We start from the raw sequence: 26,722 nt of genomic DNA on the forward strand, positions 1-26,722 counted from the left end.
GACATCTTATGCTTCATTGGCCGCACGCTCTTCAGCTGAGTCTGCCGGTCCAAAGACAACTCATTCTGCTACCTCTCGCTCTGTTGGGGCGGGTGGTTCTGTTCATCTGGCTAATAGGTTTGCCCTTTTGTCTGACGACTCAGTTGAGTCATCTGTAAGAAGTGATGGGAATCCGAATATGACCAAAGTCACCCATGTAGTGGATGTCCATTTGCCCCCTGTATCGCCTAAGCCTTTGAAGGGCCTGACCAAATGCCACCGCGGCTCTACGGAGTCGATAGATTTAGCTCAGCCTAAACAATCTAAGGTTTCTCCCGGTATACATGATCGTGAGTCCTCCAGGGACCGCTCTGCTAGGGTATCTCCAGTAGTTTCTGTTCAGCCTCCTGTGACATCCTCTGTCTCAGATCGGGCTTCTTGTGATGAGGATGGTCTTCGTATGGAGACGCCTGATGATATTGACACAGCTGCCCATCGTGGACCAAATGTGTCAAAAAGTGCAGACCAGCCTGACCCTCGTCCTCCGCTGACCGATATGTGTGATGATCGTTCGCATCACTCACCGGCAGGCCAAAAGGCAGCAGTCCAACGACCCAGCACATCACAACTCACGGTGTCTTCTCGTCGGTTAATTATTTCTAGTTAGGTGAGTCACAGGCAGCCCCTTCAAAAGGCTTGCCCTAAATATTCATCTTCAAGCTTCTACAGTGGAACTGTAGAGGCCTTCGCGCCTCGTGGGGGGAACTCAGAGCTTTATTGTCGAAGTTCTCTCCAGCCTGTGTAGCTCTACAAGAGACTCTGCTAGGTGATAGTATTTATTCTAGTCCTCCTGGCTATCGTACCTTTTTTTAACTCTCCTTTCCCTGACCAGGGCCGTCAAGACATACCTGCTTTCCCCTTGCAACTCAACTCTCCCCTTCAGGTGGTTGCTGTTCAAGTTTTTATGGGACGATCCTACACTATTTGCAGTTTATATCTCCCTCCTCGGCTTCCTGTCTCCATGGGTGAGCTTGACGGCCTGGTGCGTCAGCTGACTCCGCATTTTCTTTTGTTGGGAGATTTTAACGGCCGTCACTCATTGTGGGATGAAGGTGCAAGTAATCCTCGTGGGGTTTTAATCGGTTCTTTTATTGAGGATGAGGGATTGGAGATTTTAAATTCTTGAGATGTCACACATTTCCACAGTCCTACTGGGACTTTTACAGTTATCAATCTTTCTATTTGTACATCTAATTCTTTCCTTGATTTTAATTGGCAGGTCCTACTGGATTTACACGGTAGTGACCACTTCCCGATTTTATTGGAATCTGTGAACTCTGAGCCACAGTCCCGGCCCCAACGCTGGGTTTTAGACAAGGCAGATTGGCCTCGAATCACAGATCTTAGCTCTTTCATCTGTCTGCTGGCTGACTTTTCTACTTGTGCTGAGGCTGTTGATTATTTTACCGATTTTATTTTTTATTTCAGTAGCGCTTCAGACAATCCCTAGGAAGTCAGGTCGCTTTAATAAGCGTCCCGTTCCTTGGTGGAACGCAGCATGCACTAAAGCTGTGCAAGAGAAACGGGATGCTTTCTCTCGTCTCCGGCGACATCGTGGGGACCCGCAGTGCCTGGAAGCTTTTCGGCGCTGCAGCGTTTTTAAAGAGGCACAAAGAGCCTCTTGGAAAACTTATGTGTCTTCCATTAATGCCCACACCCCAATTACAGATGTCTTTAACAAAGTCGGCCGAATTGCTGGGAAGTATTCTGTTCCTCCTCACCAGTTTTGTTGTCTGCTGGGCGAACGGTGGCAGACCCTAGGACTGTCACCGACCTCTTCGCGGAGCACTTTGCTAGTGTTTCCCGGAGGCATCCTGCAGCCCCGGGCGCACGTTACTGCCAGAGAATGGAATCTCTCGGCATAAATTTTTCTTCCTCTGGAGGGGAGTCCTATAATGTCCCCCTTCTCTGCCTCCGAGTTGCGGACTGCTTTGTCCCAATGTCATGACTCTTCTCCTGGTCCAGACGACATTCCTTATGTTTTTTTGCGTCACATGTGTGACCGTGCTTTTAACTTTTTGTTAAATCTTTATAATATGATCTGGCATTCCGGTGACTTTTCATCATCTCGGGCTGTGGCAGTGGTTTTCCCATTTTCGAAGCCTGGGAAAGATAATCTCCAGGCTATGAACTACCGTCCTATATCTTTGACATCCTGCATTTGTAAATTGTTAGAAAAGACGGTAAATGTAAGATTCATGTGGTACTTGGAGAGTGGGAAGTACTTGTCATCGGTACAGTACGGCTTCCGAAAGATGAGGTCTACTACTGATGCTCTTTTAGCCCTAGAGTCTTCCATTTGTGAGGCCTTCGCTAATCACCACCATCAAGTAATAGTCTTTTTTGACCTGGAGAAGGCCTACGACACGGCTTGGTGTCATGGTATTTTACAGTCTTTGTTTAATTTTGGCCTTCGTGGCCACCTTCCTCTTTTTATCCAACAGTTTTTATCCAGACGTTTTTTACGGGTTCGAGTGGGGAGTGTTTTCTCTGAGGCTACTGCTCTAAATGATGGCGTTCCACAGGGAAGTATTCTTAATGTTACATTATTCGCAGTTGTCAGAAATGGTGTTATTGATACTCTCCCAGATGGCATTCACAGCTCCTTATATGTTGATGATTTATGTAATTCTTTTGCTGCTAGGATGTCACTGATTGAGCGCAAGCTCCAACTGGCGATCAATAGGGTGTCCAGTTGGGCCAACATGAACGGTTTTCGATTCTTCACCTCGAAGACCGTAGCCATGCATTTTTGTCGCAACCGTGGTGTCCATCCAAACCCGGATTCATACCTTGCCAATAGACGCCTGTCATGCGTGGAGGCGACTCGATATCTTGGCCTTTTGTTTGACAACCGTCTCACCTGGGTTTCCCATTTCCGTTCTCTTAAGGCGTCTTGTCGGCAGGCATTATCCCTTCTTCGGGTTTTAAGTCACACCTCTTGGGGTGCTGACAGGGACACTTTGCTGCTGCTTCACCGTACACTAATCCTTCCAAAGCTGGAATACGGTTGTGAGATCTACTCCTCTGCAACGGATGCACGACTACGCACGCTTGACTCCGTGCATCATGCTGGGGTCCGCTTGGCTACGCGTGCATTTCGGACATCTCCAATAAATAGCCTACTAGTGGATGCTGGCTTCTTGCCGCTAGACCTCCGGCGCCAGTCTTCGATGCTCCGGTGTTGGTTTCGCACCCACCGTCTTCCTGATTTTGTCCCCTGTCTGTCAATATTGCGGTGTATGTCACTCGACCGAGTCTACCTAAACCTTTCGGCCTTCGAGTGACAAACCTCATGATGGACTTGTTTATCGATCCCACTCCTGTTTACTCTCTCCGGCTCCCACGAGTTGGTGATTGGCAGCTTCCGGTTGTCTCAATATGCCCTCCTGCCATGGATGGCAAGAAGGATTTTCTACCAACTTTGTCCCACACACGGTTTTTAGAACATTTTTCTTTCCATTCTGATGATGTCCCTGTTTTTACTGATGGTTCCAAATCCGACGCAGGCGTTGGGTTTAGTTTGGTTTTCCTTTCTTTTTATCGGTCTGGCAGTCTTCCTTCAGTGGCATCCGTTTTTACCGCGGAGCTGTCTGCCATAGTCCTAGCTTTACAGATTATTTTTACTCCCGGTTTCGTCTTTTACAATTTTTAGTGACTGTCGCAGTGCTCTTACTTCTCTCTCTCGCACTATATCTCTTAACCCTTTGGTTTTATCAGCCCTTGAGTGGCTATACCTTCTTACCCAACGAGGATATCGTGTTGGGTTCTTTTGGGTCCCTGGTCACGTAGGTGTTCCAGGGAATAAAAACACGCAGATCGCCTCACTAAGGAGGCAGCAAGTCGCGTTCCATCTCCTGCCCCTGTTCCGTTTCGAGACCTATTTAGTTTTATTCGTGTGGCGATTGCAGTAATTTGGCAGAGGAGATGGCTAACGGGGGTGGCAACCTCGAAAATGGGAGAAATCACTACTTCCACACTCCCTCACCCATGTCTGGGATCGCCGTGCACAGACTTTATTGGTGCGACTTCGTATAGGTCACACGTACCTTACACAAAGGTACCTGTCGACCAGGGACCCTCAACCTTATTGTGATGAATGCCTAGTGCCGCTAACGGTGCGGCACCTACTAGTGGATTGCCCCAGTTTGACTGACTTAAGACACCGCTACCTCTACCGCTTTCGCGGTAGAGATAGCGGTGTCTATTATATCTCAAGGGTCCTTGGACCAGAGTGCCTGGCCCAAGGCCATGACGTTTTTAAATTTTTGGGAGAAGCTGGCCTTCTCCCAAAGCTGTGAACTTTATCTTATTTTATTATATGTATTTTAATGTTTTATGTATTTTTTGGTAGTTTTTAGTTTTTAGTTACCATTAATTTTATCGTTTTTACTTGCTTTTAGTTATTTTATTATTTCTTTTAAACCATTTTTGTCTTCCTTAGATATTTTGCTGCGGCGCCATATGACCTCCGCTTTTGCGGCGCCTATATCTAAATCCCCCACCCCCCCTCTGTTGGCAGTTGTATCTTGAAATCAATTATATTCTTATAAGGTTGCGCCACGGAGTAGATTAGGCTGCAGGAGTTATACAGCAGTGAAAGGGTTAAAGACAAGCTCGTAAGTTGGCCAAAACTTTTTATTGTTATTAATTTTATTGTAGCACATAAAGATCTCTCTGCAGGAAAGTACTACCGATACTTGCGAGTTGTAAATAGAACATATTTTTCTCAGCTTTCAACATAAGATCACCGATTTCAAAGCCATTTAATCAAAGAAACAAGCAGAACACAGTTAACACCACCAGCTCACTGAATGGAAGAGACACAAGATTCGTCGTAATCTAGGCTTTCTGATGTTCCCGACTTGATCTTGGTGTACTCTTTACCAGCCTGACACAGCACTCGCTTGTGGTCTAGCCTGTTCCTGGAGGAATAATAAGGAATTGGTGATTAAAGAAAAAAACAAAAAACAGGAAAATTATAACACTTTCTTGGGGAGAGATTATGAAAACATTAAAGATGGATAGGCGAATATTAAGCCCATAAAGTGAACTTTATAATGAAATAGATAAATTAATAAATGATATATAAATTAATCAATAAACAAGTTACTCACACAAACTGTGACATTGTCTTGCTTAAGGAACGGAAAAAAAAAAACACAGGAAAAGGTTTAGTGATAGAAATCATGACAGCCTTATAGTTTTTTCAAATCCGTTCCTTCAGAGATTGGGAGAAAAAAAAAAAAAAAAAAAAAATATATATATATATATATATATATATATATATATATATATATATATATATATATATATATATATATATATATATATATATACGATTACAGCCTATTCCACAGAGAGAGAGAGAGAGAGAGAGAGAGAGAGAGAGAGTTATAATGCCAGTAGGCTACCATATACCTTATTAGTATACAAATTCTTTTACAAAATATGAATGGAGAGAGAGAGAGAGAGAGAGAGAGAGAGAGAGAGAGAGAGAGAGAGAGAGAGAGAGTGTTTTGTAATGCCAATAGGCTACTATATACCTTATTAATATACAAATTCTTTTACAAAATATGAATGGAGAGAGAGAGAGAGAGAGAGAGAGAGAGAGAGAGAGAGAGAGAGAGAGAGAGTTGTAATGCCAATAGGCTACTATATACCTTATTAGTATAGAAATTCTTTTACACACACACAAAAAAAAAAAAAAAAATATATATATATATATATATATATATATATATATATATATATATATATATATATATATATATATATATATATATATATATATATATATATATATATATATAGAGAGAGAGAGAGAGAGAGAGAGAGAGAGAGAGTTGTAATGCCAATAGGCTATCATATACCTTATTAGTATACAATTTCTTTTAAATAACAGAGAGAGAGAGAGAGAGAGAGAGAGAGAGAGAGAGAGAGAGAGAGAGAGAGAGAGAGAACATTAAATTTGCGAAAGTTTACCTCGAACTTGACAACTCAGACACATTCTCTGTGATTGGCTGGTATAGTATGTGGTGCTCTCTCTCTCTCTCTCTCTCTCTCTCTCTCTCTCATATTGTAGTTCATATTTGGGGTCTTTTACGGGTTAACAGGGGTGTTATGAAATCCCTTATCCTAAAATACACCAGTTGTTTAATATACGGACTAATAATAGGCTGACTTAAAAAAATAAAACATTACTTTATATTTCACTGTTTACATGCAGTTTTAGTGGTACTATTACTTGCGAAGCCAAACCTCTATCACTACTACTAGTACTACTACTACTACTACTACTACTACTACTACTACTACTATTACTACTACTATTCTAGGGTTTACTGAAATTAGGTTAGACTCTCATCTTTGTTCATTGTATGAAATACCAGGATACCATATGTTTGTAAGATCCAGAAATGTGCATGGTGGAGGAGTTGCTTTATATATTTCAACAGATTATGACACATCAACACAAAACCAATTAACAATTTCTGAATCATTTATCGAAACCATAGGTATTGAGACTACAATCGCAAATAAGAAGTATTTATTTATGTGTATCTATAGACCTCCAAATGGTCATGATGGTAATTTTTTGAATGAAATAACTGATATTCTCTCACTGTTAATAAATAACAAATATCATAGAATTTACCTTCTTGGAAATTTTAACTTAGACTTATTGAAAAGTAATGAAAAAAATGCTTTTGAATTTCTTAATCTTATGTTCTCCTTTTCACTGTATCCCTTAATCAACAAACCAACTAGAGTAACAAGTCACACTCATAGACAACATTTGGACTTCACAACCAGAAGAGAATATCAGTAGTTACATCATTCATATCGATATTTCAGATAATTTTCCAATTATTTCCCAATGTGAACTTGAATATCCCACTTATAAACCACAACATATTAGTAAGAGATTAATAACTGAAGCACCATTAGAAGTTTTTAGTAATAATCTATCAGCAATTGAGTGGAATGATGTATTGAACTCCTTGTGTCCTGACCAAGCCTATAATTTGTTCCATATGAAATTTGACTGGTTATTTCAAGAACACTTCCCTATCAAAAATATTCGCCTTAAAAAAAAAAAAAAAAAAATGAAATTAGTCCTCACATTACTCCTGCTCTTAAAACCAGTATTAAAGAAAAACACAGATTAGAAAGACTTGCCAAGAAATGGCCATTGACCTATGGAAAATTGTTCAAACAATATAGAAATAAACTGACATCAATTTTACGCTCAGCAAAGGATATGTATTCTAAAAACCAACTGAAAGTAAACCAAGGTAACCCCAAAAAACAATGGAACACAATAAACACTCTTTTAGGTAGAACACATAACTTAAAAGCTAACATTGAACTATATCCTACGCGTATAGATACAGCCACTGCATTTAATGAACATTTTTTAGGAAGCAAATTCACATTAGCAAAAGAAGAAACTGATTTTTCAAAATATCTTTTTAACTCCCCAGGTTTTTCAATGTATTTGGCTCCCACCTACACAACCGAGGTAGAGAAAATCATAACATCGATGAAAACAGACTCCTCTGGATTTGATGACATTTCTCCAAAAATACTGAAACGCACTTCATCTGTCATATCAGCTCCCTTAACTCACATAATAAATCTTACATTAAAAACAGGTAAATTTCCTAATAAATTAAAACTAGCTAAAGTAATTCCTATATTTAAATCAGGTGACAGAAGTGATATTAAAAACTACCGACCTATCTCTATACTTCCAGCCTTCAGCAAAATTTTCGAAAGAATAATCTCTGTTAGACTAATAAATTATCTAGAAACTAACAGTCTTTTAACGGAAAACCAACACGGCTTCAGAGTTCATCATTCCACTGAATCTGCATTACTTCAACTTGTTAACAACGTGTATTCAAGTGAAGAAGAAAAAATGTATGTCATTGGTGTATTTCTAGACCTATCAAAAGCTTTCGATATGTTGGATCATAAAATTTTATTGTAGAAATTAGAACATTTGGGAATTAGAGGTTTGCCACTAAAGTTATTTCAAAGCTATCTTGATTGTAGAAAACAGGCAGTATATTGTAATGAAAATTATTCCCCACTGAAGTCCATATATATAAAGGAGTACCACAGGGTTCTATATTAGGTCCTATACTCTTCCTGGTCTATATAAATTATATAGTTAATGCCAGTACAAAATTAAAGTTTGTTATATATGCTGATGATACAACTCTGTTATTAAAAGATAAAAACAGATTCTCTGCACACTAGTATAATATTTGAATTAAATAAAGTAAACTTATGGTTAAGATCTAATAAGCTAAAACTTAACATCTCAAAAACTCATTCTATACTTTTTCAAAATAGATCAGTAAAAAATCATATGAATCCAGTGTTATTGGATGGTGAAATTATAAAACAAGATAATTTTACAAAATTTCTTGGAATTATTATTGATGAAAATTTAAACTGGAAACATCATATTGATCAAACTTGTTTAAAAATTTCTAAGATGACTGGAATATTGTATTGAATTCGTAATAATCTAACAATTGAGGCTATGATCAGCATATATCATACTTTGTGCTATCCACACCTTATATACTGCGTGTCTATATTGGCATGTACTTGGCCATCCTTTTTAAATAGAATAGTAATAGCTCAAAAAAAAATTTGACGATGTATGTATTTTCTTAAGAAATTTGATTCCACTGCACATGTATTTTCTGAAGCTAGACTGATGAAGCTTTCTGACATTCATAAGTATTTCACATTATTATTAATATTTAAAACTAGAGAACATAATAATTCAATATTTAAATTAAATGAGAATTTAAGAAATACCAGAAATAACCATATTTATTTTATTTGTCCAGCATTCAGAACAACATTATTCAAAAACAATGTAGTCAGCTTTGACCCTAGATTATTTAATAGTCTCCCTCATGATAAAAAAAGTTTTTTTTAACCACAATCAATATCCATAAATATAAGAAAGAAATAAAATCTTACCTGCTGTCTCAACAATAAATTCTTCTTTATGCAAATTTCCATAAATATGTACTCTACAGTATAACTGTCAATAATTTGTTCCCACACTTCTAACAAGGTAATAGTTAGAACGTCCGTTAAGGAGCTGCAGCTCAACGGACCATAGCTAATGTAAATTAAAACTATGTATGTATCATGTCATGACTGTACTGTATATTAGCAATAAATTTGCTTACTTACTACTTACTTACTTCTACTACTACTACTACTCCCTCTCTCTCTCTCTCTCTCTCTCTCTCTCTCTCTCTCTCTCTCTCTCTCTCTCTCTGAAAATTAATGAGTTAGCGATTAAAGCAATGACTAGATACAGAATATTTGTAAAATATGATTTTTTTTTTTTAGCAAAATGGTAATTAAGAAGACTAAGAAAGTAAGGAGAAAAACGAGGAGGAGGAGGAAAGGGAAGAAAAAGAAGAAAATATTCAGTTATTTTGGAGACAAATACTCACGCGTTCTAATCGAAAAGATAATGATGAATATATAAAAGAATACTTACTGCTCTGGGTAGTAATCCATGGGGGCAACCTGTATAGAGCGCACGTATAGGGAGCGGTTGCAGAGGAGAGACCAACAGTAAGAACCTGGGTTGGTGAGAGTGTCATCGTAATGCCACTTGGCCACCAAACGGATCACGCGGGACAGGTCGATGTGGCTCTTGAACATGAAGTACTTGAGTTGACCGTGTTCAAACCGCTCGTGTTTCCTTGCAAAACGAAATATTACAGTGTACAACAGAGAAAAAGATTGTCCTTCTTACACCTGTTATTGGTAAGGGAAAGTAAATAACTGGTGAGGGAGAAGAAACAGTTTTCTTTTCTGGTACTGTCAGTGAAAGAGGAATAAAAGATACATATGAAAAATACAGTTCAGAATAAAGTAAAATATGTAGTGTATCAGTGACTGGCAGTTATTAATTTATTCGTCAGGTTAAGATGTACCTGTAGTCCATGATTAACCAGTGAAAACTTTTACCTTCACCAGTCACTAGTCAGAATACATTCCTAAGGAAATACTTTTTTTCTTTCTTTATCTGCTAAAAAAAAAGTGTAGAATTGAATAATTCAAAACTATAATAGATGTTAACTAATGTTATTTGATAAGATAATTTTCAAATATATCACCTGAGATCTAACAAAAAGCTCTACAACATCCAGAACGAAATAAGACTGATACGTATCGGGATATAGAAATACGAATGGCTTGTGTTTACACGTGGATCTGCAACTTCCATAATGTTTCTATATTAGGAGAAAGAGGTAGTAAACATCGGTAAAAATCGATCAAAAGCTTTTGATATGTCTAACGCGACAGCAAAAGCTTCACCGAAATCTATAAAATAGGATGACCAAGACTCAGTAAGGAAACCCGGAAGATCATGAGTAGAGCGACCTTGACGAAAGCCATACTGGCAATCAGATAGAAGATTGTGAAGCGACAGATGATTAAGAATCTTCCTATTGAGGATATATTCAAAGAAATTTAGACAAGCAAGAGATTAAAGCTATAGGACGATAATTTGAGGGATTAGAACGGTCACCCTTTTTAGAAATAGGTTGAATGTAGGCAATCTTCAACAAGAAGGAAAGGTAGAAGGCGGTAGACATAGTTGAAAGAGTTTGGTCAGGCAATATGCAAACATGGAAGCATGGTTTTTGAGAACAATATGTGGGACCCCATTAAGTCCATAAGCCTTACGAGGGTTTAGGCCAGTGAGGGCATGGAAAACATCATTACGAAAAACTTTAATTGTAGGTATGAAATAGTCAGAGGGAGGAGAAGGTGGGACAAGCCCAGTATCATCCAAGGTGGAGTTGTTAGCCAAGGTCTGAGAGAAGAGTTCAACTTTAGAGACAGAAGAGATGGCAGTGGTGCCATATGAAATATAGGAGGGAAAGATGAAGAAGTAAAGTTATTGGAGATGTTTTTGGCCAGATGCCAGAAGTCTCGAAAGAAGTCTAAGTTTGAAAGATTTTGATATTTTCTGTTTATGAAGGAGTATTTGACAAGTTGAAGAACAGACTTGGCTTGATTCCGGGCATAAATATAAAGAAGAAGGAATAAGGAATGTACGCCTCCATGCCAGACACTATCACCTCTATTATGCGTTCAGCACACAGAGATGGGCCTCTGACATGGAAACAGTAATCACTCCAGGGAAAATAAGTATAATATCTCCACAGGTCCCATCAACCGGCAAAGGCAAAACGCCTGAGAGAGAGAGAGAGAGAGAGAGAGAGAGAGAGAGAGAGAGAGAGAGAGAGAGAGAGAGAGAGAGAGAGAGAGAGAGAGAGAGAGAGAGATAATAAGAAAGATATATAGAAGAACCGTTTAACTTTTACCCTCAAGCAAACACACACACACACACACACACACACACACACACACACACACACACACACACACACAGCCCGGTAGCTCAGTGGTTAGAGCGCTGGCTTCACAAGCCATAGGACTGGGGTTCGATTCCCCGGCCGGGTGGAGATATTTGGGTGTGTCTCCTTTCACGTGTAGCCCCTGTTCACCTAGCAGTGAGTAGGTACGGGATGTAAATCGAGGAGTTGTGACCTTGTTGTTCCGGTTTGTGGTGTGTGCCTGGTCTCAGGCCTATCCGAAGATCGGAAATAATGAGCTCTGAGCTCGTTCCGTAGGGTAACGTCTGGCTGTCTCGTCAGAGACTGCAACAGATCATACAGTGAAACACACACACACACACACACACACACACACAAACAACAACAATATCAACAAACAAACAAATAAAAGCAGTTATAACTGCACGTAGTCAATAAAAAAGAAAAAAAAAACATTTAGGAGTGCAAACATAATCGGTACGAATAAGACAAGACGAAAATAAATCAGTGACAAAAAACGCGAGAGAGAAAAAAAAAGCAAATCCAGTGATGGTGTGACGAGAGAGAGAGAGAGAGAGAGAGAGAGAGAGAGAGAGAGAGCACTTACTTGGTAATTCTCAGATTCTCTAGCAATTCCCCGTTATCCCCGTACAGTGTGATATCCAGATGGCCCTGCACGAACACCTCCGCCTCCTTAGGGTGCGCTGTGTCCACGATCACCTGGTAGTGGTAATCTGGGAGGGAGAGTGTGTGATAAGACTCTCAAGTTATCAGGACACGATAACTCTTACGTTGAGAGGAAAGACGAAAAAGTACAATTAGGTAGAAACGAAAATATTGGAAGGAAAGAGTTTGAGATTAAGATCAGAAGTATTAGATCGAGAAAATAATGAAAGTCTGTAACGATAAGCATCTCAAGAAGACAGAACACACACAAAAAGGTTTGGTACTATAAATAAAGAAAGTGTGAAAAAGAAAAAAAAAAATGTAGGCAAAAAACATGAATTATTGCAAAAAAAAAAAAAGTTAAGGAAGAGAGATAAAAGAAAGAGTATGATAGAATATAAACAAATCATTTAGACAAGAAGAAAAGGAAGAATAAAATGTAATGAGCCGCAGCAACTAAGAGTAAAGGCGGATTCACAGGTGCAAATTTGTAACTGCAATTTTACGTACGTAGAGATTCCGACTCAAAACCGGTGCTTAGAGATTGGAGAAAGCAGTCGCAAAATAAGATCAATATGTTAGCCGATTTGCGACTTTATTTACGACGTGACGTCACGAAGCAAGCTTTGAAAATGTAGTCTCCAGGTATAGAGATGTTAGAGTTGGTGGGGGAAAAGAACATATCTAGAAACCCAGAAATGAATTATGCCTTAAAAATAACTTGCGCAAATCGTTGTTTGACGAAATGGCTGCCACTCTACAAGAACTGTTTTCCTTAATGCAGGATGTTGTTGGAGGTGAGCATTGAAGACTTGCCAGGATTTAATTGACCGCGATTGTGCATGTATTATTTTCTTAAGATTAATAATTTTCTTATGAGAAATGTAGGCTAATTTAGAGAGTGTGGCAGACACTCCTTTCTTTCCTTCTACTTACCCCGGGACGTATTCACAGGCATTTTCTTTTCTGTTGACTCTTCCGGTACGCCAAAAGAAGAGGATGGATGGATGGATTTTAACAGCCAAAAGAAGAGGAACCACAGCTTCAGCATCGTCACTGGTGGAAAACATCTTGGCGGGTTGCGGTTTGTTTATATTCACATCCCGTCAATGCGCCAACTAGTTGATACTTTTTAGGCGCTACGTGTGACATTTTCCGACTAGAAGGGATAAGTCAGAAACTCTACCTACGTAAAATTTCAGTCGCAAATAGGCATGTTTGAACCCGCCTTAATGAGAAGGAAAAGGTGGTAAAGTAAGATGATGATGAGATACCATTATAAACAGAGAGAGAGAGAGAGAGAGAGAGAGAGAGAGAGAGAGAGAGAGAGAGAGAGAGAGAGAGAGAGAGAGAGAGAGAGAGAGAGAGAGAGAGAATTAGATTATTTCAAAACAATAAAGAAATAACTTCCTATATATTCCATTAAAAGTCATTTATTAAGTCTAATCTTAATAGCAGTGAAAATAGGTGCCTGTGTGAGGGAGGGCGAGAAGGCGTTCCAAGGAGCGGCGCTAAGCACATTGGTGCATCTGTCCCCAACATGTATGTTGGTGCAGGACACGTCCAGCTGGTGCCTCTATCGCGTCACTCTATGCACTATAGGCTCTATATTTTGAAAGCATAAAAGAAAACAGTCTGAATAAAATCCTCACAAACCTTAAAGTATGGTTATACCCACGTTCAACAAATCTTTCGCTCTATTTTTGCCACAGCAGTTCCCTGACTGCGGAAGATACATAAGTCTTATTCCTTGGCCCTTCCGATTCATAACCGCGGTTTGAGGGTTTGCAGTTTTTGTATATTTTGCGTCTTTAGTGGTTCTTCATATCTTAAATTAATACCGCACTGAATTAAGCTTAAAATAAGTATCTGAATAACAATGATTTTGTTCTGTGTATCAACGTTATGACTCAAATATTTTACTGATACACATAAGAATGTTCATTGCTTTTTTTTTTTATTCATGTTTTTTTATATGCACATGTTTACTTGGTTATTATATTATGTCAACACTACATTTTTATTAGATTATTTTCGTCCATTTCTAAGAAAATAGTGTTCATCCTTTGCAAGGGTGTCCTCAGTATCTTTGATAAGTTATTCTTTTTTCTTTATGGAAAAGGGAAGCTGTTCAATGGCAACGAAAAAAAAAAATGTATATATAAAAGACAAAGGCCCACTTCATTGCCAGTTCCCTAAAAGGTTAGTAGAGTTAGCCAAAAGTCTGGGACAAATGTCTTGAAACCTTTCTTTTAATACAAGTCAAGTCGTAGGAAGATGAAAATATAAAAGCAGGCAGAGTTTTACGATTAAGAGTCTTTTTTTTTATGTAGGAAAGAAGCCAACCAAGGGCAACAAAAATAACAAAAAAGACCCATTTGAGTGCTGATTCCCTAAATGAAAGTGAAGAGTTAGCTAAAATTAAATAAAAGAAGTTCAAATCATAGAAAGACGAAAATACAGAGGCAGATAGGGAGTTACAGAGTTTACTAGCGAAAGGTATGAATGACTGAGAATACTGCTTAACTCTTGCGTTAGAGAGTTGGACAGAATAGGGGTGAGAGGAAGAAGAAAGTCTTGTGTAACGAGGCCGCAGGAGGAAGGGAGGCATGCAGTTAGCAAGATCAGTAGATGAGTTAGCATGAAAATAGCGACAAAAAGTAAAAAGAGATGCAACATTTCGGCGGTGAGAAAGAGGATGAAGACAGTCAGTCAGAGGGTTGATAAGACGAAAAGCTTTTGATTCCACCCTATTCCATAAAGCTGTGTGAGTGAAAACCCCCCCCAAAAAAACATGCGAAGAGTAATCCATACAAGGACGGATAAGGTCTTTGTACAGAGCAGTTAAGGGGGCGAGAAAAACTGGCGGAGACGTAGCAGAATGCCTAACTTTATAGAAACTGCTTTAATAAGAGATGAGAAGTGTCGAGTTTGTTTCCAGTGAAGATTACCGAGGATTTTCAGTGTGGAAGAGGGAGACAGTTGAGTGTCATTGAAGAAGAGCGGATAGTTGTCTGGAAGGTTGTTTCGAGTTAATAGACGAAAAAATTGAGTTTTTGAGTCATTGAAATCTATTAAGTTTTCTCTGCCCCAATCAGAAATCTTAGAATGATCAGAAGTCAGGTGTTCTGTGGCGCCTCTGCGTTGACTTCCTGAAGATTGGTCGTCTTTTAAAAGGACGTGGAAAGATGTAGGGTGGTATCATCAGCGTATGAGTGGATAGCACTACAAGTTTGGTTACGAAGGTCATTGATGAATAATAGAAAGAGAGTGGATGATAGAACAGAACCCTGAGGAACACCCCCCAGATGGAAACCACCTTGTCGTGGTGGGGGGGCTTGCGTGCCCCTGTGACCTGGCGAGCTAGGCTAGAGGGGGCTTAGGCCCCTGCTCTGCTCTTTCGAGGGGGAGAGAGCTACCCATGCTAGTAAGGTCGCCAGTGAGGGGCCAGACTAAATGATTCCTAAGTAGGCTGCCAGTGGACCAGCGGAGCCACCCGCTGGAGGGATCGCCCAATAGGGGCCGTCCTGTGCTGGATGGTTGGGTGTCCAGGCTGGGATGCTTTGGGAGGGGGGTCTCAGTTCTGTTGTGGACAAACATTCGTATCATGTGGGGGCTTTTTTGAAAACGACTGGTCCGCATGGGGACGAGGTACCCCGTCCACGGCAGCCAGCGCTCCCTCCCATTGTAGTCCCAGTAGGTGATTTCCCTTGCCCTTGGAGCCAATTTTTTTGTGTAACTTTATACATATACATATACATACAGCAGTCTCCTGTTCTGGGAGTTCTTCTGAGGGACGTATTTCTGCTGCATATGACTCCCTCGTGATGGTAAATGTTAACCCATCATTTTCTTATCACGCCTTGCACTCACTTCTCAAGGTGTATGGCACGGTTCTCTGCATTCGACTTAAGTTTATGATAAGGATTTTCCATCTAACCGCTGCTATGTGACTTTTCTGTCATGTGATGAAGCCCGTCTGGCTTATGAACATGTAGCATCTCTTTCCCTTGCCGGTTCTGGCTTCAAAACTGAATTTCTCCAGTCACGTAATATTTCAGACAGTGACATGGACTACATCCCAAATGTTTTTGAAAACTATTTAGAAAATTCAGTTCCTGAAGTCCGCCAGATCCCGCCTCCACGTTTGTTTGTGGCGTACTACAAAAATGGGCGCGGGAATTTCATCCATACCTCCCGGTACCTGTCCAAAAAGTTCGGCACGATTCCTGAGGGGAATCTGAAGAAATACGGAAAGGGGGTGCCTGTGCGGGCTAAAGATATTATGCAAGCAAGGATGTTGCAACATATCCCCTGCCCTAATGACAGCATGTTTGAGAATAAAGCACATCCCACCTTTAATTACAGTAAAGGTTGTGTGTACAGTGTTACGTTCACCGGTTAAACTGGTAAGATTGGCATCGGGGAGCCGGTGAACAATAACAAAAAAAAAAAAAAAAAAACACTTCAGGTTCAACTGGTGAGGAAATGCAAAAGGGGGCACTTTAAAAACCTATTTTGATAGCCCATAATGAAACTGACACACATAGATATAACATGAAACATGAAACACAGATATATAACATGAAACAGGAAAATGACATACACATATACATATAACACAGAAATAAATACAACAATAAATCCCAACTTAATACCTAACAATAATCCTAATCCTATATGGAGGCAATGTGGAAAACACGGACGAGGGGAAGTGATACTTATGCGGTGTCGCAGTGGTGAAGTGCTGGGTGACGGTTGATCCCACGGTAGACCCAAGAGGCGTTGTGTTCACTGGTTGAGGCCTGGACCTCAACTGACTTCCAGAAAGCCAAAAGCTGCCTTAACACTTCCGGTTGAGTCGAATGGGGCTGCGTGAATCCAACTTCGGGACAGTAGCGGGGCTTCATGAAACAGTGACGTGGAGGGTTCATGAGACGGTGGCGTGCAAGGTTCACGAGACGGTGACGTGGAAGGGGAGGCGGAGAGGTGGCGAACGAGGTAACAAGCGGTGGAGGTGAGGGTAGTGGAGTATGTTACGGGCGAGCCGTAACAACAGTCAGGATCTTTATGAATTTCCTGAAGAGGAAATACTGGCTATGTGTCCTAACTCAGTCCAGAACGTAACTGAGATGAGGAACTCCTCCAACATGGTCCTTCTCACCTTTATTGGGTCCACCGTCCCTGACCGTGTTAATGTCGGACCTATTAATCTTAGGGTGAGGCGTTTGTTTCTCGTCCTCTTCAGTGTTTCTCATGCTATGGGTACGGTCACGGCAAAAGCTCGTGTAAGGAAGCTTCTCGATGTGGTAATTGCTCTGCACTAGACTCAAATTCTGAGGAGCATTGCAATGCTGCTGCTTATTGCTTTCATTGCCGTGATGCTCACCAGGTATGTTCCAGGCAATGCCCCGGGTATCGCCTGGACCAGGACATTTTGCAGCTTGCTAACTCGCAGTTCATCAGCCTTGATAATGCAGGCCGTGAATTCCTGTACCGCCAGAAGGACGGTACTGGTGCGACATCCTATGCTTCTTTGGCCGCTCGCTCTTCAACTGTGTCTGCCGGTCCGAAGACAACTCCTGCTACCTCTCGCTCTGTTGGGGTGGGTGGTCCTGTTCATCTGACTAATAGGTTTGCCCTTTTATCCGACGACTCAGTTGAGTCACCTGCAAGAAGCGACGAGAATAATACGGACTTGACCAAACTAACCCATGTAGTGGATGTCCATTTGCACCCTGTATCACCTAAGCCTTTGAAGGGCCTGACCAAACGGCACCGCGGCTCTGCGGAGTCGATAGATTTAGCTCAGCCTAAACAATCTAAGGTTTCTCCCGGTGTACATGATCGTGAGTCCTCCAGGGACCGTTCTGCAATGGTAGCGCCAGTTGTTTCTGTTCAGCCTTCTGTGACGCCCTCCGTCTCAGATCGGGCTTCTTGTGATGAGGACGGTCTTAGCATGGAGACGTCCGATGATATTGTCACAGCCGTCCTTCGTGGACCCGCTGTATCAAAAAGTGCAGTCCAGCCTGACCCTCGTCCTCCGATGACCGGTAGGTGTGATGATGGTTCGCATCACTCACCGGCAGGCCGAAAGGCAGTGGTCCAACGACCCGGCACATCACAACTCCCGGTGTCTTCTCGTCGGTTAATTATTTCTAGTCAGGTGAATCACGGGCAGTCCCTTCAAAAGGCTCGTCCGTCCACTGCACCTAAGTAGTCATCTTCAAGCTTCTACAGTGGAACTGTAGAGGCCTTCGCGCCTCGTGGGGGGAACTCCGAGCTTTATTGTCGGAGTTCTCTCTAGCTTGTGTAGCTTTTCAAGAGACTATGCTAGGTGATAGTACTTATTCTAGTCCTCCTTTCCTTTCCCTGACCAGGGCCACCACGGTGGCACAGCTATCCTTGTCCGTCAAGACATACCTGTTGTCCCCTTGCAACTCAACTCTCCCCTTCAGGTGGTTGCTGTTAAAGTTTTTATGGGACGATCCTACACTATTTGCAGTTTATATCTACCTCCTCGGCTTCCTGTCTCCAGGGGTGAGCTTGACGGCCTGGTGCGTCAGCTGACTCCGCCTTTTCTTTTATTGGGAGATTTTAACGGCCGTCACCCATTGTGGGATGAAGGTGCTAGTAATCCTCGTGGGGTTTTAATCGGTTCTTTTATTGAGGATGAGGGATTGGAGATTTTAAATTCTGGAGATGTCACACATTTCCACAGTCCTACTGGGACTTTTACAGCTATCGATCTTTCTATTTGTACATCTAATTCTTTCCTTGATTTTAATTGGCGGGTCCTACCGGATTTACACGGTAGTGACCACTTTCCGATTTTATTGGAATCTGTGAACTCTGAGCCACAGTCCCAGCCCCACGCTGGGTTTTAGACAAGGCAGATTGGCCTCGATTCACAGACCTTAGCTCTTTTATCCGTCCGCTGGCTGACTTTTCTACTTGTGCTGAGGCTGTTGATTATTTTACCGATTTTTTTTATTTCAGTAGCGCTTCAGACAATCCCTAGGACGTCAGGTCGCTTTACTAAGCGTCCCGTTCCTTGGTGGAACTCAGTATGCACTAAAATTGTGCAAGAGAAACGGGCGGCTTTCTCTCGTCTCCGGCGACATTGTGGGGACCCGCAGTGCCTGGAAGCTTTTCGGCGCTGCCGAGCTAGACCCCGCCACGTTTTGAAAGAGGCACAAAGAGCCTCTTGGAAAGCTTATGTGTCTTCCATTAATGCCCACACCCCTCTTACAGATGTCTTTAACAAAGTCCGCCGAATTGCTGGGAAGTATTCTGCTCCTCCCCCACCAGTTTTGTTGTCTGCTGGGCGAATGGTGGCAGATCCTAGGACTGTCGCCGACCTCTTCGCGGAGCACTTTGCTAGTGTTTCCCGGAGGCATCCTGCAGCCCCGGGCGCACGTCACCGCCAGAGAATGGAATCTCTCGGCATAAATTTTTCTTCCTCTGGAGGAGTCTTATAATGTCCCTTCTCTGCCTCCGAGTTGCGGACTGCTTTGTCCCAGTGTCATGACTCTTCTCCTGGTCCAGATGATATTCCTTATGCCTTTTGCGTCACATGTCTGACCGTGCTTTTAACTTTTTATTAAATCTTTATAATATGATTTGGCATACCGGTGACTTTCCATCTTCTTGGGCTGTGGCAGTGGTTCTCCCATTTCCGAAGCCTGGGAAAGATAATCTCCAGGCTACGAACTACCGTCCTATATCTTTGACGTCTTGTATTTGTAAAGTGTTAGAAAAGATGGTAAATGTAAGACTCATGTGGTACTTGGAGAGGGGGAAGTACTTGTCATCGGTACAGTACGGCTTCCGAAAGATGAGGTCTACTACTGATGCTCTTTTATCCTAGAGTCTTCTATTTGTGAGGCCTTCGCTAATCACCACCATCAAGTTACTGTATTTTTGACCTGGAGAAGGCCTACGACACAGCTTGGTGTCATGGCATTTTACGTCTTTGTTTAATTTTGGCCTCCGTGGCCACCTTCCTATTTTATCCAGCAGTTTTTATCCAGACGTCTTTTACGGGTTCGAGTGGGAGTGTTCTCTCCGATGCTACTGCTTTAAATGACGGTGTCCCACAGGAAGTATTCTTAGTGTTACGCTATTCGCAGTTGCAATAAATGGTGTTATAGATAATTTACCGGATGGCATTCACAGCTCTTTATATGTTGACGACTTGTGCATCTCTTTGCTGCTGCTAGGATGTCACTGATTGAGCGAAAGCTCCAACTGGCAATGAATTGGGTGTCCAGTTGGGCCAACATAAATGGTTTTTGATTCTCCACCTCAAAGACCGTGTCTATGCATTTTTGTCGAAATCGTGGTGTCCATCCAGATCCCGATTTTTATTTAGCCAATAGACGCATCTCATGTGGAGGCCACTCGATATCTTGGCCTACTGTTTGACAACCGTCTTACTTGGGTTGCACATTTCCGTTCTCTTAAAGCGTCTTGCAGGACGGCACTATCCCTTCTTCAGGTTTTAAGTCACACCTCTTGTGGTGCGGACAGGGACACTTTGCTGCTTCTGCACCGTACACTCATACTTCCCAAAGCTGGAATACGGCTGTGAGATCTACTCATCCGCAACGGATGCACGACTACGCGCTTGACTTGCATCATGCTGGGGTCCGCTTGGCTACGGGTGCATTTCGGACATCTCCAATACCTAGCCTTCTAGTGGATGCTGGTTTCTGGCCGCTCGACCTCCGGCGCCAGTCTTCGATGCTCCGGTGTTGGCTTCGCCCCCACCGTCTTCCCGGGAGATTCTGTCCCTTGTCTGTTAATATTCCGGGACTCGCGTTCGCAGGCGTATGTCACTCGACCAAGTCTACCTAAACCTTTTGGCCTTCGAGTGGCAAACCTCATGATGGAGTTGTCCATCGATCCCACTCCTGTCTCCTCTTTCCGGCTGCCACGAGTTGGTTATTGGCAGCTTCCGGTTGTTTCATTATGCCCTCCTGCCATGGATGGCAAGAAAGATTTTCTGTCAGCTGTGTCCCACACACGGTATTTAGAACACTTTTTTTTTTTTTATCCCTACTGAGGACATCCCCGTTTTTACTGATGGTTCCAAATCCGACGCAGGCGTTGGGTTTAGTGTGGTTTTCCCCTCTTTTTATCGGTCTGGCAACCTTCCTTCGGTAGCCTCCGTCTTTACTGCGGAGCTGTCTGCCATAGTCCTAGCTTTACAGATAATTTTTACTCTCCCGGTTTCGTCTTTTACAATTTTTAGTGACTCTCGAAGTGCTCTTACTGCTCTCTCCTCTTTTTTTTCTTTTCACCCATTGGTTTTATCAGCCCTGGAGTGGCTCTATCTTCTTACCAGAAGAGGATATCGTGTTGGGTTCTGTTGGGTCCCTGGTCACGTAGGTGTTCCCGGGAATGAACACGTAGATCGCCTCGCTAAAGAGGCAGCAAGTCGCGCTCCATGTCCTGCCCCTGTTCCGTTTCGAGATGTATTTCACACTATTCGTGTGGCAGTTGCAGTAATTTGGCAGATGGCTAACGGGGGTCACAACCTCAAAAATGGGAGAGATCACTACTTCTACTATCCCTCAGTGGACATACTCCCATGTCCGTGATCGCCGTGCACAGACTTTATTGGCGCGACTTCGTATAGGTCACACTTACCTTACACAAAGGTACCTCCTGACAACGGACCCTCAACCTTACTGTGATGACTGCTTGATGCCGCTCACCGTGCGGCACCTGTTGGTAGAGTGCCCTAGTTTGATCGAGTTACGACACCCCTACCTTTACCGCTGTCGCGGTAAAGATAGCGGTGTCTATTATATATCAAAGGTCCTTGGACCAGAGTGCCTGGACCAAGGCCATGACATTTTTAGATTTTTTGGAAAAGCTGGACTTCTCCCAAATCTGTAAATTTGATCTGATTTTATTATATGTATTCTAATGTTTTCTTAAATTCTATTGTATACTGTATTTTAGTTTTTCTGATTCTAGAATTTTTCTTTGTTTTTAGTTTTGTAGTTTTTAATTGCTTTTAGTTGGTTTTTTTTTATTTTATGGTATCCTTTTTTCTTTAGTTAATTTTTTTTATTTTATGGTGTCCATTTTAATATTTCGTAGCGGCGCCATATGACCGCTGATGTTGCGGCTCCTTATTCTAAATCATCTATCTATCCATCCATCCCTCTTGATTGCCAGTTGGAGCTTGCGCTCAATCAGTGGCATCCTAGTAAAAGAAATACATAAATCATCAACATACAAGAAGCTGTGAACGCTATCTGGGAGAGTATCTATAACACCATTTATGGCGACTACGAATAGTATAACACTAAGAATACTTCCCTGTGGGACACCATCATTTACAGCACTAGCCTCAGACAGAACACTCCCCACTCGAACCCGTAAAAGACGTTTGGATAAAAACTGCTGAATAAAAATAGGAAGGTGGCCACAGAGGCCAAAATCAAACAATGAACGTAAAATACCATGGCACCAAGCTGTGTCGTAGGATTTCTCCAGGTCAAAAAATACGGTTACTTGATGGTGGTGATTAGCGAAGGCCTAAAAAATAAAAGACTTCAGGGATAAAAGAGCATCAGCAGTAGACTTCATTTTTCGGAAGCCATACTGTACCGATGACAAGTAGTTCCTCTTCTCCAAGAACCACATGAGTTTTACATTTACCATCTTTTCCAACTTCCAACACTACAAATGCAGGATGTCAAAGATATAGGACGGTAGTTCGTAGCCTGGAGGTGATCTTTCCCAGGCTTCAGAAATGGGAAAACCACTGCCACAGCCGAAGAAGATGAAAAATTACCGGTATGCCAAATCATATTATAAAGATTTAATAAAAAGGTAAAGCACTGTCAGACATGTGGCGCAAAAAGGCGTAAGGAATATCACCCGGACCCGGAGAAGAGTCATGACACTGGTACAAAGCAGTCCGCAACTCGGAGGCAGAGAAGGGAACATTGTAAGACTCCCCTACAGTCGAAGAAAAAATGACCCTAAGAGATTTTATACTCTGGCGGTAACGTGCACCTGGCGCTGCGGGATCCTTCCGGGAAACACTGGCAAAGTGTTCTGCAAAGAGGTCGGTGACAGTCTTAGGATCTGCCACCGCTTGCCCAGCAGACAACAAGACTGGCGGGGAAAGCGCAGAATACGTTTACGTCCGTAAGAGGGATGTTAACATTAATGGATGAGACATAGGCTTTCCAAGAGGCTCTTTGTGCCTTCCTCAAAACTCGGCGGGCCCGAGCACGGCAGCGTCGAAAAGCGTCCAAACGCTGTGGGTCCCCATGATTTCGCTGGAGACGAGAGAAAGCTGCCCGTTTCTCTTTTACAGCATTGGTGCATGCTGCATTCCATCAAGGGACGGGATGCTTAGTAAAGCGAGCAGACGTCCTAGGTATTGTCTGAAACCCTGCTGAACGTAAAACATCAGTAAAATAATCAACAGCCTCAGAACAAGTATCAAAGTCAGCCAACGGACGGATAAAAAAGCTACGTTCAGTGAATCGTGGCCAATCTGCCTTATCTAAAACCCAGCTTGGGGGGCGGGACTTTGGCTCAGATTCCACAGATTCCATTAAAATTGGAAATTGGTCACTGCCATGTAAATCAGGTAGGACCCGCCAGTCAAAATCCAAGAAAGAATTAGATGTACAGAGAAAGATCGAGAGTTGTAAAAGTCCCAGTTGGGCTGTGAAAATGTGTAACATCCCCAGAATTTAAAACCTCTAATCCCTCATCCTCAATAAAAGAAGCGAGTAAAACCCCACGAGAATTACTAGCACCTTCATCCCTCAAAGAGTAACGACCTTTAAATTCCCCTAGCAAGAGGAAAGGCGGAGCTAGGTCGCGCACTAGAGCATCTAGATAGAGACAACAAATAGTGTAGCATCGTCCCAGAAAGGCTTTGATAGCAACTACTTGAAGGGGAGAACTAAGTTGCAAGGAGACAACAGGTATATCCTGACGGACTAGGATAGCTGTGCCACCGTGGTGGCCCTGTTCAGGGAAAGGAGTGCTAAAAAGGCACGATAGCCAGGAGGACTAGATAAGTACTATCACCTAGCATAGTCTCTTGTAGAGTGACACTGGCTGGAGAGAACTCCGAGAGTAAAGCTCGGAGTTCCCCCCACGAGGCGCGAAGGCCTCTACAATTCCACTGTAGAAGTTTGAAGATAACTATTTAAGTGCAGTGGACAGGCGAGCCTTTGGAAGGGTCTGCCCGTGACTCACCTGACTAGAAATAATTAACCGACGAGAAGACACCGGGAGTTGAGATGTGTCGGGTCGATTGACTGCAGACTTTCGCCCTACCGGTGAGGGATGTGAATTATCACCATTCCTACCTGTCACCGGAGGACGAGGGTCAGGCTGCACTGCACTTTTCGCAACAGCGGGTCCACGAGGGACGGCTGTGATAATATCATCGGATAACTCCATGCTTAGACCATCTTCACAAGAAGCCAGATCTGAGACAGAGGGTGTCTCAGAAGGCTGAACAGAAACCATCGGTGCTACCATTGGAGAGCGGTCCCTGGAGGACTCTCGGTCATGTGCACCAGGAGAAACCTTAGATTGCTTCGGCTGAGTTAAATTTATCGACTCCGCAGAGCCGCGGTGCCACTTGGTCAAGCCCTTCACAGGCTTAGGTGATACAAGAAGAGCATGTACATCCACAACATGGGTCACCTTAGTCAAGGCAGGAGGATTCCCATCGCATCTTTCAGATGACTCAGCTGAGTCATCAGACAAAAGGGCAAACCTGTTTGCTAAACGAACGACAGAAGCACCATCCACAAAAGAGTGAGAGGTAGCAGATGTCTTCGGACATGAAGACTCGGCTGATGATTGAGCGGCTAATGAAGCATAGGATGTTGCACCAGTATCATCTTTCTGGCGATAAAGGAGTTCACGGCGAGCACTACCAAGGCTAATGAACTGATTATTAGCGAGATGTAGAATATCCTGCTCTCGGACATTGCCTGGAACGTACATGGTGAGTATCCAATGGAAACAATAACCAGTATTATTGCAATGCTCCTCAGAATGTGAGTCTAATGCTGAGCAATTACCGCATCGAGAAGCTTCCTTGCAGGAGCTTTTACCATGACTGTATCCGTAGCATGAGAAACACTGAAGAGGGCAAGAAATAAAACGCCTCACCCTAAGATTGATGGGACTTATATGAACACGGTCTGGGAGAGTGGAACCAAAGAAGGTGAGAAGGACCATGTTGTAGAAAGTCCTCATCCTAGTCAACTTATGGACAGAGCTAGGGCACATAGCTAGTGTTTCCTCCTCAGAAAATTCATAAAGATCCTGACTGTAAACAACACAACCTTTAGTATAATTAAAGGTGGGATGAGCCTTCACTCAGCCAGGTCACAGGGGCATGCAAGCCCCCCCACCACAAATAAGGCAGTTCCCATCTGGGGGGGCAGACCTGAAGAAGACGTCTTTCGGGCCAGGTCAGCCACCTCGCGAGAACCTGATAAGTTTGTGTTTCCTCATAAGCATCAAGTAACACAAAAGAATAGCTCCAGGGGCAAGGGAAACCACCTACTGGGATGAGAATGGGAGCTAGGGATGGCTGCCGTGGACGGGGTACCTCTTTCCCATGCGGACCAGTCGTCTTAAAAAAAGGCCCTACATGATGCGAATGTATGTCGACGACAGAGCTTAGATGCCCCCCTCCCAAAGCATCCCAGCCTGGACACCCAACCATCCGATACAGGATGACCCCTATGGAACGATCCCTCCAGCGGGTGGCTCCACTGGTCCACTGGCAGCCTACGTAAGAACCATTTCGTCTGGCCCCTCACTGGCCATGGGTAGCCCTCTCCCCCTCGGAAGGGCATAGCAGGGGTGAAAGCCCCCTCTAGTCTAGCTCGCCAGGTAACAGGGGCACGCAAGCCCCCACCACGACAAGGCGGTTTCCATCTGGGGGGAAGGCTGTTGTAGGGGCAGACATAAACCTTGTGTAATATTGCACAAGGATAGCCAGGCTATGGTAAGTCAGTGAAGGAATGGCTGGCGGCGCACAGTAGCACCGGACTTCATCACATTAAGACACTTTTCATCCAACTGTTGGAGGAGTCAGCTATAGGTCATTGCATGACAGTCACAAGAAACGGTGCACGTAATATCAAAGTCGAATGAGAGATGGTGTCCATCAGTCAGGAAACAGTATGGTGGGGACTGCGAAGTGTCGTTTTTGTTGTCTTGGTGAAGGAAGGGGCTCAGCAGACACAGTGGAATGTGATTGCTGAGGTGAGGGTATGGCTGTCTATTGTGCTGGTGAAAGAAGGGACTGGGCAGGCACGGTGATTGCTGAAGGGCGTGATACTCTGAAAGAAGGGACTCGGTAGATATAGTGGCTTTTGACTGTTAAGGTTGAGACAAAGTAGACTCTTGTCGTAGTGCAGGAAGAGACCCAGAAAGTATGGTATCTTGTAACTAAAGAAAAGGGATGTTGTGACAGGCAGTTGTATTACTGCAAGGGGATCAGCAGACACAGTGACTTCAGGCTTTTGAAACGGCGGTGTGTTTAATGCTTATATCGTTTCTATTAGCTTGTCCTTCGTAACCCAGATTTTGTTGAGGCCAAA

The 26,722-nt window shown here is 42.8% G+C and overlaps 2 protein-coding genes across 3 annotated transcripts in view; one reads left to right on the forward strand and one right to left on the reverse strand.

Moving 5' to 3' along the window:
* The window catches only part of LOC123502605, a 104,780-nt gene that overhangs the window by 48,346 nt on the left and 29,712 nt on the right, over nucleotides 1-26,722 (forward strand). The gene's annotated exons all lie outside the window — the stretch shown is intronic.
* Nucleotides 4,662-26,722, reverse strand: part of LOC123502604 (pancreatic triacylglycerol lipase-like) — a 94,391-nt gene continuing 72,330 nt past the window's right edge. Inside the window, exons 6-8 of the mRNA XM_045251768.1 lie at nucleotides 12,046-12,172; nucleotides 9,584-9,790; nucleotides 4,662-4,964 (exon numbers count right to left, since the gene is read on the reverse strand). Coding sequence (XP_045107703.1) covers nucleotides 4,847-4,964; nucleotides 9,584-9,790; nucleotides 12,046-12,172 — 452 coding nt within the window. The 3' untranslated portion in view covers nucleotides 4,662-4,846. The remainder of the gene's footprint in view (nucleotides 4,965-9,583; nucleotides 9,791-12,045; nucleotides 12,173-26,722) is intronic.

Source organism: Portunus trituberculatus, chromosome 12 (genome assembly GCF_017591435.1).
Source record: "Portunus trituberculatus isolate SZX2019 chromosome 12, ASM1759143v1, whole genome shotgun sequence".
NCBI lineage: Eukaryota > Metazoa > Arthropoda > Malacostraca > Decapoda > Portunidae > Portunus > Portunus trituberculatus.